The 12,401-nt window shown below is 43.5% G+C and overlaps 1 protein-coding gene and 1 long non-coding RNA gene across 4 annotated transcripts in view; one reads left to right on the top strand and one right to left on the bottom strand.

Moving 5' to 3' along the window:
- Nucleotides 1-12,401, bottom strand: part of FGF1 (fibroblast growth factor 1) — an 85,109-nt gene that overhangs the window by 15,918 nt on the left and 56,790 nt on the right. For all 3 annotated transcript variants that reach the window (XM_055332785.1, XM_055332783.1, XM_055332784.1), the window contains exon 2: nt 2,069-2,271. In XM_055332785.1, the coding sequence (XP_055188760.1) occupies nt 2,069-2,237 (169 nt within the window). In that variant the 5' untranslated portion in view covers nt 2,238-2,271. The remainder of the gene's footprint in view (nt 1-2,068; nt 2,272-12,401) is intronic.
- Nucleotides 445-3,329, top strand: LOC129514196 (uncharacterized). The gene is made up of 3 exons (XR_008665358.1): nt 445-551; nt 754-890; nt 3,256-3,329. It is a non-coding gene; the product is annotated as an uncharacterized LOC129514196 (long non-coding RNA).

The following is a 12,401-nucleotide window of genomic DNA, read 5'->3' as shown; positions in this document are numbered from 1 at the left end:
ACAACAGCAATATTGTACTGATCTGTTGTTACCCTGAGCCAGGCACTGTGCTGGGGACTTTCTTCTTCAATTACCTCGTTTAATCCTCCTAAAAAACCAGTGAGGCAAATGAGTATTAGTCTTATCTTACAAGTGAGAAAAGTGAGGCCAGGAAGATTACGTAATTAGCCCAGGTTCACTTGGCAAATAGTCGATCCAGCATTACTTGGATGTAGACCTCCTCACACCCACTCCAATGGCCTTCTTGTGCTGAGTTCCAAGGGTTCTTGACATCTTAGGTCAGGTGGCTGAATTCACAGCACTTGCAGAAGTTGTCCCAATGTTACATACCCAGAATGCAATCGATAATGTTAATGATGGGATGACAACAATGAAATCACATGCCGTTTGTACAGAAATTCCAGTACTTGGAAGTCTAATTGTAGTGTCTTGTTTTCCCAGAATTCAAGATTTCTCAGAAAAGCCAGTCTAACCCTGAGGAACGCATCATCATGGTTCTTTCCCTTGAGATTCTGAGCATCAGAGAGCATTCCCATTGGTTCAGAAAATGGGTGAGACTTATCAGAAACATTTAAAATTCCAAAGGAACTAAAGCTTCTTTGCCTTGTGGTGTGGGGGCAGATTACATGAATTGTGTAGCTTGCCTCACGCAATGGACTACAATCTAAGTCCATTTATTTGCAGTAAATGTTACTTAGTTATATTTGTTTAATGTACTAAATGGAGTCTTTTTTGCCTCATTCTGGTACCTAGTTTTCATCATCAAGTATAAGGCATTCTCTAGGCCGATTGGAAGATAAGCCATCAAAACAAAACCCCCTGAAAACGTAACCCTGCAGCTGCAAGCCCCAACATCAGCCTTCCTCCTCCGTTTCTCAAGGGTATGCCTGGTGAGTGGGAAGGAAGAGACAATGCCTTCTAATCCATAAATGGTGGCTTCTCCACCCCATGACCTTTGCATCTAAGAGTAGAATGAGCACCACTGAGGTGGTCATTTATGCTTCCAGTCTGCAACCTTTGGTGCATATTACACGAATAATTAAGACTGTTTGGTATATAAACCATCAAGGTAAGTAGTTTGCATTCCATTTAAAGCCTGTTCTATAGAACTTCACTTGCTATCTCTGCTATTATTATCTATCTCCTGGTTTCCCATATGCATTTCTTCTTTTGATTCACAGTGTGCTTTACCCTTAGATCACTAACCCTTTAAGCAAGAACGAGTTCTGACTTTTGGCTTCTCTATAACAGCTAATGCTTCAGTGGTGCTCAGGGATAATGTCACGATAGGACCCAGACCCCTAATATCAAATGTACACACCACTGTGAGAAGTACTAAAGCAGAAGGAAGAGATTTTTGTTCCTAGATAGTCAAGAAGATTCTTTTCTCTAAAGTCATACCTCCATTTATCAACACCATCTGAGAGCTGAGCTGGCAGGAAAGCCTGGAAGAGATAGTCAGCATTTGGCTCCCATTGCTCCCGCCCTCCCGCTTCTATAAGGTCTGGAGAATGACTTTACCCCTCCCAGTCAACACAACCACATCTGCATGATAGGCCAAGCGAAAGCTGCATAATTTATGATGTGTAAGACTATGATTATGAACTAGGATTTCACAAATCAAGCCCAGTGGAAACATAACCTGGAGAGTCCGTTAACATGAAACTGAGCCCACGTCTTTGTGTAGGGTTCACTGCCCCTGCCCCATGTGGCTCTTCCTGTCAGAGAGCAGGCGGGGCCCTCACCAGCCTTGGGGGCCAGGCCTTTCTTCAATAGTTACAGAAACCCAGAACAGTTGAACGCTGGCGGCCATATCACATCTCAAAGCAGTTGTGTTAGGTCAACAGATAGTCCTTTTAAAACCTTGAAATAGGACCCCTTTAGGTAGACTGTAGCTCCTACAGTGTGTTATTATCCAAACCTAGACCCTGTGCACATTTATATCACCCTGCCTCTGAGTGTGTCATGCAGAAAAAGGGTACCCATAGGTACACATCCTCCCTTCTTGCATCCTTGACTAAGGAAGACAGCAGGAAGGCAGGAGGCCACAAGAGAGATGGGTGCTTACTGTGCTGGTCGCTCCTGTCCCTTGTCCCATCCACTGTGCCATCTGGAAGGATCCTCAGGAAGTGGCCCCCGTTGCTACAGTAGAGGAGTTTGGGCTTCATGTAATTCCCCGGAGGCAGATTAAACTTCTCCGTCAGGGCAGTGAAGGTTGTGATTTCCCCTTCAGCCATGGCTCTGCAGCTGCTGGTTATGGTGCTTTCAAGGCTGGAAGAAATTAAACAACCTTGTAGAATGTCCCACTGGCAAAGGTGCCGCGTACCCTTTCAAGAAGGGAAGGAGAGCCTCAGCGCTCAGGGTTCTGAGTCGGGGAGTAACCACAGACTGCCCAGGTGATGGCCACAGGAAACAGGCCTGGGTGGTGGGCAGCGGTTAAGGAAGAAAGGTCTCTGGCATGGGAGGGATTTTCAGGACGTTTCTCACTTCCCAATTGGACACAGCTTTGGTCCAGGCTGTGCATTTTTTAGAATTTCAAATTTAATCACTTGGGCAAGGGAAAAAAAAATAATGTCTTGGTCCCTCCTTCTGATCCACACATATCCTCAAATTAAACACTGAAGTTGCACTAAAATAACACCTGGGCACTGGCTGAAACCCACAAAAGCCGAGAGGCCGGCACTGAGGTTTTGCTCTCCATCCTCCCACAGTTCTGGCTGGGGGACTGCCGGCCCCATGTATGCAGATAGCTCCGAAAACCTGAGTGTTCGGGACCCCTAGGAAAAGGGATGGAGGTCTTTCAGACCACCCACAATAGGGACAGCCTCGGGTTAATGTGTAAAGGCTTTGCTGGTGGGAGCAGAACCAGAGTGGGGAACAAGCACTTGGCCCGTGTTATGTGGGGATCTAAAGGGCAGACACTTTACCAAAGGAGGTTTTATGAGACCGATCGTTATGAAGCATCTACCAGTTATGCTTCCCCAGCTTCCCCTACGTCCTCATATCACACAGAGAAGGTGGGTCTGTCCCTTGTACAGAGGCCATCTTCATCCTACGTATCTTCTAGAGAGACATAGTTATTCTGACACAGATGCCACCAGATTATACATTATGATCCTCTAATATTGTGTATACACACTCTGTAGAAATTTATATTATCAGTGTAAAAATGCATCAGTGACACAAGGCTCAGTTTTAAAATGCTAAATTAATGAATGTTAGAATTCTAAAACATCTTCTTGTCCCACCACTTAGGAGAACAAAGCACTGGTGACTACAGGGCTACGCAAGGAAGAGGAGAAGAGGAGCTAGGAAACTGCTGTGGGAGCTTCCTTACCAGAGTGAGTAAGGTGCTGACTGTACATAGTGATCATCAAGTGGCCTTACAATAATAATGATCATCATCATTGACATATTTTGGGTACAGGTTAGCTCATGTAACCTTCTTTACTACTCTTTGAGGCAGACATTCATAGTATCTCCATTTTTTCTAAAATGACACAGAAGCTTATAGATATTTGATGGCCTGTCCAAGGTCAACAGCTTTTACTTGGTGGTGCTGAGCCTCAAAAGGAGTGTGTTGAAACAGAGCCATCACTTGCCCTCAGTGAAGTGACTTCAATGAAACTGCAGTATCATTGCTGCAATTGGGATTTTTACCTCTTGTCTGGCACATACATCTGCCCCCATGAGCTTTTTATTCATTAAGTTATTAATCTGTGACCCAGATGTTGGCTGTCACCACCAACTTTTGTCCTCATGTCAACCTTGATGCAGGACTCCAGGTAAGTCCTCATTCCCCAGGAGACCCCACATCACCAGACTTTAGGGAGCACTGTGAACTTCAGAGCAGGCCCACCAGCCTCCTGCATGCCCTGTACTAACCATCCATCTCTCCCTCACTCCATTCATCTATCCGTCCCTCCATTGATTCATACATCTGTCCATACATCCCTCCATCTGTCCATCCATCTGTCATCCATCATCCATCCATCCATCCATCCATCCATCAATTCATCCACCTAACTGTCCCCGGGGCAGCCTCATAAAGCTGCTTTCATGGAAAACACTTCCATCATAAATCAAGGCAACAATCTGAATAATTTGTCCTAGTGACTTTGGCAGTAGGGTTCATGCTGGAAGCCTCTATTTGTTTCTTTTGCTCCAGGCATTTTAATGTCTGTGTCCATGTCTTCAGTCTACAGTCCCAGGGACAAGTCACAGTCCCTTGTTTCAGCTTTGCTTTGCAGTCTCTCCAACGACCCCCAAGGAGAATTTTGCATATGGTACATAAATAATATTTAGAGTCAGGCCATCCCAAATATCCCCTTCACATATGTTGAAACTCTGTCCAGCTCTTTTCAGATAATAGAGTAACAGATTGAAAATTTTTTTTACATCCACACTTTAACTTGTGGGGCACATTTCCCAAATCCACACTCTTCCAAACCTTCTCATTAATCCACAAGTCTCTATGTCTGTGGGCCCACCTCTCCCTCTCATGGTTTCTCTTTCTCCCTTTTTGCTCAGCCCTTTTTCACCCACCCTCTCAATCTTTCTCTCATTCTACTTCCTCACTCCACTCACTTCTGGATCCCCTTCTGATATAAAGCAGTTTAATTCTTCCAAACTTGGACATCTTCACCCATCACCTCTCCATTAACATGCAACAGTGATCAGATTCCCGTGCCTTGAAGTACAGCTAAGAGATAATAAATATTTTTTGTTTTTCTTCCCCCCAAGGAAAAAAAAAAAAACCTTTGCTAAGTTGTATACTTAATTTGGTACAGGAGATAATAACTAGAGACTGGTGGTTGCCATTTAACTGTTCAGATAATCGTTTGTATTGTCAGCCTTTGGTGGACAGGATTCTGTTTGTTGTTGTCCATGGATTTCCTCAAGGGGAAGTCTCCGTGTGCCCCTGACCATGTGGGTGGCAAAGATGGCTTCCCTTCTAGATCCAGCACCAGTGAGGGTTCTCCATTGTGTTGTTTTCTAAGTGTTGGGTATGGATTTGGCACTATGCATTTGCAGTGTTGCTTCTGTCCCCTTAATACAAAGAGGAAACAGATACTCCTGAGGCTCCTGGGGTTGGAGGCAGCAGCTCTGGCCAAGGATGTCCTAATGCTCACATTCTCATGTATGTATAAGCCAATGTATAAGCCATGCAGCCTGGGCTTCATTATTACGGAGATCTCCCCAGCTGAACAACCTTGGCCAGAGGCCAGCAGGTCCTCAGGTGTCCCTCTCCTCCCCATCACATACACCCTGCAGTTATAAAGCTACGACTCTGTTCTCTGCCTGTTCCCCCCAATAAGAGGGACAATGATGAGGGGCACACTGACTTCAATTGCTCCCATCATCCTGCAGTTCACAGGGTGAAAAGCTGGAAAGTTGAGGGAGAACATAGTGACTCCTGAAAATCAGCCTGAGTCAACATGAAGCTGATAGGCTGTGGCAGTGGGATTTATGAATCAGCTGAAACATACAGAAAATAAAATCCCTTTTTGTTGCTGAAGGAAACCCCAGAGGCACAAAAAGCCCTTATGTTTTTGGCTTTATTTACACTTACCTATATTCTAAGCAGTAGATAGTCCTAAGTTCCTTGCCTATTCAGTATTTGTTAAAAGATAAGAGTAAGGAACCATTAAGCAACAGCTTTCTGGGCCCTTGGGGATTTTCACAAATTGCTCTAATAGATGAATCCATTAACTACATGAAATCAGGCATTAAGTGTAATAGAAATTTATAATTCTGCTTCTTGTTATGATTTTTTTGTTGGCTGTCAGGGGTGGAGGTTATCTGTGTATACTTGTTGGGAGCTGGAAAATATCAAGCCCAGTAGACTTTATGTCATCACTGTGTGCTGAGTCCAGCCTTTTGAGATTTGGGGCACTGGTGATATTTAGGGAAAGGCAGAAGATTTTTTGACTTCTCAGTGACACCAAAGTGAGGGCAACATGAAGCTTTTTGGAATATCTGTGCTAAGGCTGGCATATTTTGTCATCTGTAGCTGCTCAAAAGAACTTGAACTCTGACACATGAACAGGATGATAAATATACAGTCTTGCCCTGCAACACAACAGTCACTTTTCAATCTGAGATAGTGAGCAATACCATGCAGCCCCAGCTATGCACAAGTTGACTCTGGGAACCTAGGCAAGTCATTCACTCCTTCTGAGATGTTTCCTCCAATCATCCCCATCCTGTCTACCCTCACAGAGTTGTCTGAAGGGTTAATAGGCAAAGTATTTGTAACACTTGGAAAGTACAAAAATGTGACCCGACCTATAGGAGATATGAATAACTGGTTATCTTGAACTAGTTGAAGCCTGGTGTGGTCTAGGTCAATGGCCATTGAATGCTAGATTTGAAATAATTTTCCAGTTGATATGCAGATAGAGTTTTTCATTCCCTCTCATGTTTGGGAGAAATTAGTTTAGCTCCTTCCCCATCACTTAGGCCACAAACATAGCAGGGAGGGTGAAGGAGGTAAAGATAAGGTATGGTTATGTAAGAGAGAAGCCGGGTCACCATTTCAGACTCAGTTCTCAGCTTATGGACAGTTGTTGAAGTGACATTTATGAAGTCCACTATTTAGGAGACGTTTGTGCTCAGTTTGGTCCTGGTAGTCAAGCGAGCAGGAAAAATGTTAGGTTCTAAGAATTAAGGAAAAGCAAACACTGATGTATTTTTTTAAACTCCTGTCACTGCTTTAGTAATGCAGGATACCCATGAAAGAGAATATTTTACAAAATGTATAATGCCACCAGAAGTAGATGTATAGGCATCTGACAAAGCTGATTATTGGGTATATGTCCTCCAACTAAGTGTATGTATAATAGCTCTTACCTTTGGTTCCAAATAGGCTGTAAGTTTCTATCAATGGCATCATCCAAAAGCATTAACTCTTAGAGATAGTAATTAACCTTAGATTCTGTTGAGTTAAATGCATATAAATGTTAAGAGTAACTACTGAAAGAAAGGAAATAGAATGCAGTGATTTCAACCAGCAACTGTTAGGGATAAGGGAAACAAGGTTAAAACAAAACAAAACAAAACAAAAAACTACTTATCCAAAGGAATCCAGAAAAAGAATAGAAAATTTAAAATAGTGCTCAAAATTAGGTGGCAGAAATAAATCCAAATATATTTATAATCATGATAAAATGTAAATGGGCTAAATGTACTAGCTACTGGATTTTTAAAAATTCTACCTACACTCTGATTACAAGAGACATATTTAAAACATAAGGACACAGAAAGGTTAAAAGCAAAAAGATGAAAAATAGATTCCAGTGTTAATAAGAAGTAAAAATTGATGTGGCTATGTTAATATCAGAGAAATTAGGTCTAGGGCAAAAAGAATGATCTACAGTAAAAAGAGATCACTGCGTAATGATAAGTGGAATAATTCAACAGAAAGATATAAAAACTTTAAACTTATTTATACTTAATGACATAGCCTCAGAACATATGAAACAAAAATTAACAAAAATGTGAAGAAAGCTTGGCAAATCCACCATGGTTTGGTGGGAGACTTGAGTACCTTTCTGTCACAAATGTTAAAGCAAACACACAGAAAATATTAATAAGGGTGTAGATTGAAATGCACAATTCACAAGCTTATTTGAGTGAGCACCCAAGGGAACCCTGCTCTTTAAGTAGAAGAATCCATTCTGTTCAGAATGTTCTGTGGGTAGAGAAGAAGTCACTCCTACTCATCCCCTGGTGACAAAGCCTACTCAACTGTACCTTTTTAATGTCTCTTAAAATCATCCTCTCTTCTCCATCTACACTGTGGTTGCTCCCTACAGATGCAACACCTTGTCTCACCTGGGCTGCTAAGGCAGGCAGACGGGGTCTGTCTTCTACAGCATTGCAACCTTCCAACCCACTTTGGACTCTGCTGCTAGGGGCCTTCCCGAGGCATGTGTCTGATCATCATTCTCCTGATGAGAATCTTTGTCTGTGTCAGTGGGTTTTCTGCTGCCATGAGGATAAAACCCAGACTCCATCATGACCCGTGAGGCATTCATCATTGGGTCCCTGCCTAACTCTGTTGCCTTGTTTCTTATTGGCTTGTTCTTCTTGCAATCACCCCCACACCCTCACACTCACTCAGAAGTTTTTCTTGCTCTCTCTCTTCCTCCACCTTCCACCGTGGCCTGGCTAGGTCATACTCATCCTTCAAAAATTCATCTAATATATTTCCTCCTCCAGAAAGCCGATAAAAGTGCATCCCCCAGCCCTAGCCTCCCTCCTCTTCCTCCACACCACATACACCAATGTTAGCTCCCTGTATGTTCTTACAGTAGCTCTTCATTTACCCTATGAAAGCCCTGGCTGTAATTGCCACAAGTATTTCCCACTGACCATTCAGTGTCTTCCCGGTGCTTGGGTGCAGACTAAGGCCTTATCTCTACCATTTCATAATGTGTATAAGTGTTGAGTCACTATATCGCACCCCTAGAACTAATATAATGTTGTACGTCATCTATATTTCAATGACAAAAAAGAAATAAAACTAACCATTTGCTTTAAAGCAAATGTTCTTTTAAAAAAAAGGATTTTATTTATTTATTCATGAGAGACACAGACAGAGACATAGTCAGAGGGAAAAGCAGGCTCCCTGTAAGGAGCCCAATGTGGGACTTGATCCCAGGACCCCAGGATCACGACGTGAGCCAAAGGCAGCGCTCAACCGCTGAGCCACCCAGACATCCCTAAAATAAAAGTTCTAAGTCCTTAATAGGGCCTATAGTGCTCTGAGGACCAGCCTTGGCTTCCTCCCCTGCCTTACCACCCACCATGCTTTTTCCCCAAACTGGCCTTCCATTCCCCTGAAACCACCGCACTCCTGTTCACCCTAGGATCTTTGCCTGCACTGCTCCCTCTCTCTAGAGCACTGTTCCTCCCTTTCCCTCTCCCCCACTTGCCTGGTTAACTCCGACGTTTTAGTTCAAAGCCTTCATGGAAGGCTTTGCTGACTTTCTTTAACTGTGTCAGTTGCCTCCAGTTCTCGTAGGACCATTTAACATTTCCTCAGAGCTCTCACTTCATTTTTTAATCACACATTCATTCTTGTGATTATTTAATTAACGTCTCCTTTTATGACTGGACCGCCAACTCCACAAGAGTACAAACCAATCTGTCTTGCTCACCATGGTATCCCCAGTACCTGGCAAAATGCCTGGTATCTAATGGGCCCTTGATAAATATTTGTCGAACAAGGGAAGGAATATAATTTAACTAAGGTTACCTGATTGTCTCTTTCACTAGTCTCTGAAGCTCTGGAATAAAAGCTATGCCTTTTTTTCTAGGCCCTGCATTTAGCACATGCCTGCATGTAATTTCGTTCTCCACGTATTTGTTGATTGAATGCCAGGCCAATCCCTCCTTAGGAGCCTCTAGTGGAAACATGTTATCAGAAGACCTAATTAGAAGGTGGGATCCTGCTGGTATTAACAGAGAGGCTAAACCAAGAGCCTAAATGTATTTTTATATGAGTGCAAATTAGGCTGGAATATCCTACCCTTGGTTGAAAGCAGACCCAGACATTTTCCCCAACTTGTAGAAGAGACTTTATTACTTCTTCGAAGGCCATATTTGAGGATTTAAGGATCTCAAAAAAGGGTCAGATCTTTTAGTCTCAAGTTTGACCTATTTATCTCACTGAGACAAAAGTTTGTGGGGTTTAAAAAAGAATCCAAGGTTTTATTATTTCTGCCAAGAAGTGCCAGGTTGGCAGGAACCCATGTCATACCCTCCAGTGAAGGAAGTTTGCTTGAAGAAAAGGACTCAGAGTGTTCTTCTGTCTTTTCTCCCTTTCTCCACCTTCAGTGATCTGTACCAGGTCTGGGGTAGGAATGCAAGCTGGGCTGACTGGTGGGGCTAGCATGTTGGTGTGCTGCTCTCAGGCCTGTTTTGTTCCATGAGCTGAAATCTCATCTTCCAAAGTTGGCAGCAAATTGTGGATGTGGCCGTGGGGTGGACTCGACCGTGTGTGCAGGAGATGCTTCCTACAGATTTGTAAAAGCCAATTTTTAAATACTCAGGAATTCTGGAAGCTGGTTAGTAAACCATTAGTGAGCTTGAAATCAACCCTTGTATGGGAGTGTTTACACCACAGAAATTAGAAAATAGTATAAATCTGGGCTGTTTTCTCTCATTTCTTTTTTCTTTTGTTTTCTCTCTTCTTCCTCCCTCCCTCCCTTCCTTCCTTCCTTCCTTCCTTCCTTCCTTCCTTCCTTCCTTCCTTCCTTCTCTCTGACAGCTGATTTACCAACATACTACTAGAGTCCAATTTAGTCCTGGCTGGACACTCACAAGCAAAGTACTCAGTCTCACAGAGCCTCAGTTTCCCCATCTGCAGGATGGGGCCCCATTAGCTACTGCACAGAATTGCTGTGTTCAGTGATCACTCATATAAACTTCTAAGCCCGGGATCCTTGGGTGGCGCAGTGGTTTAGCACCTGCCTTTGGCCCAGGGCGCTATCCTGGAGACCCGTGATCGAGTCCCATGTCGGGCTCCCAGTGCATGGAGCCTGCTTCTCCCTCTGCCTATGTCTCTGCCTCTCTCTCTGTGTGTGACTATCATAAATAAATAAATAAAATAAATAAATAAATAAATAAAACATTAAAAAAATAAAATAAGATAAACTGCTAAAACTTGTGTTTTAAAGAGTGTTCACAGATGTTAGCTTGATTATTGTTCTCTGTGTATCTTGTTTCATTTTGCCAACCACATGTGCTATTGATTTAGGATTGAACAAACTTGATTTTAACATTTACTAATACTTTAGCAATATTTGAAAAAATATAATTTTCTTTTTTTTTATTTATTTATGATAGTCACAGAGAGAGAGAGAGAGAGAGAGGCAGAGACACAGGCAGAGGGAGAAGCAGGTTCCATGCACCGGGAGCCTGATGTGGGATTCGATCCCGGGTCTCCAGGATCACGCCCTGGGCCAAAGGCAGGCACCAAACCGCTGCGCCACCCAGGGATCCCTGAAAAAATATAATTTTCTAAGTGATTGGTTAAGGCTTGCCCTTGCCACTGATGTGCTGTGATGCCCTCCTCTCATTTCCTTGAGCACGGAATATCATGTACTCGTGACCATTCTCAGTGTATTCCATGGGTTTGTGTGTGACTTTCCAGGATGACAGAGAGCCTGTGGGTTCAATGTCTTTCTCTCCTGTTCTCTCATTTAGAATCCTTCTAATCCTCAAGAATCCGCAGGTCACTGAAAATAAACCATCCCTTGGCTTCCAGGATCAAATATTATTTGAGGGAGATGAAGGTATCATCCTCGAGACTCCAACCACTTCTACTCAGCACCTGCCACAGGCAGACTGTTCTGGAAATTTAAAAAAGAAAATAAAGAGAAAGAAACAGAAATAGGGGGGGGGGGAAAGACCTGAAATCCCTACTCCACATTCTGAAATGCAAAAAACTCTGAGAACTAGACATTCTTTTATAACTCAAGTTGTGGCAAAACCTGACCCAAACCATCCTGAGACAATTTAAAGTCCTTATTTGTCACCCTTTGTGTAATATTTGTGTAATCTGGTGCAGAATCACCAGTGTGTTTGATTATGGGAGACTGCCCAGACCCCAGTGAAGTTGCCCCATAATATACAACATATGTACCAAACAACCTTTCTAAAATCCCTCAGAGAGATCTAGCCCTCAACCTTTTCAGATAAGGGCTTCCGGGCCTGCAGTAGAAATCACAGCATCTGTCTTTAAGGAGGTTATAATCTTGCTATACTAGATCAATACAGCTGAGCTTCCAGTAAGAGGGGCATAGGATGCTTGGACCACATGTAGCTGGCAAGAAGTGGGGGCCTGGGAATCCAGTCCAGCTGTATCACCCAGCAGCTCCGTCCCATTCTTAGACCCCACACTCCTTCATGAGGAGTAGGACACAGAAGCAGAGACACATACATTCCCAGGGACCTCCTGCAGTATCCATTACTTGTTCCCTGCGTTCGGGAGCTTTAATTCTCTGCAGTGGGGCTTATCCATCCCCCAAAGGCTGACCCCCCTAGAGCATTATTCAGTTGGAGGTCAGGAATTATTCTAATGCTTAGAGAAAACATCCTCCAAGAGGAAAAACAGAGCCCTCCATGGCGCAGCGTCATAGAGAGCAAGCCCCAGGTCTGTTTGAATATTAATGGTGTACCCCAGTCCAGAGCATCCTGCAGGCTCTCGGCCATGCTGAGGACCCACACACATCTTACGTGGAAGTATCTTTTCTACAGACTGATGCTTTAGAGCCCTGGGCTTCCAGCCAAATGCAAAGTGATTCTGCAGGGGCTTTGGCAGCCCTCGGCCTGTCCTCTAGCCTTCCCTTGTGGATGTGCCTCCAAAACTCTTTTGAAAATGTTGTGCAAGT

This window comes from Nyctereutes procyonoides, unplaced genomic scaffold (genome assembly GCF_905146905.1).
Source record: "Nyctereutes procyonoides isolate TBG_1078 unplaced genomic scaffold, NYPRO_anot_genome, whole genome shotgun sequence".
In the NCBI taxonomy this organism is placed as follows: Eukaryota; Metazoa; Chordata; class Mammalia; order Carnivora; family Canidae; genus Nyctereutes; species Nyctereutes procyonoides.
The sequence above is the reverse complement of the archived record's forward strand: the minus strand, read 5'-3'. Positions and strand labels throughout refer to the sequence as shown.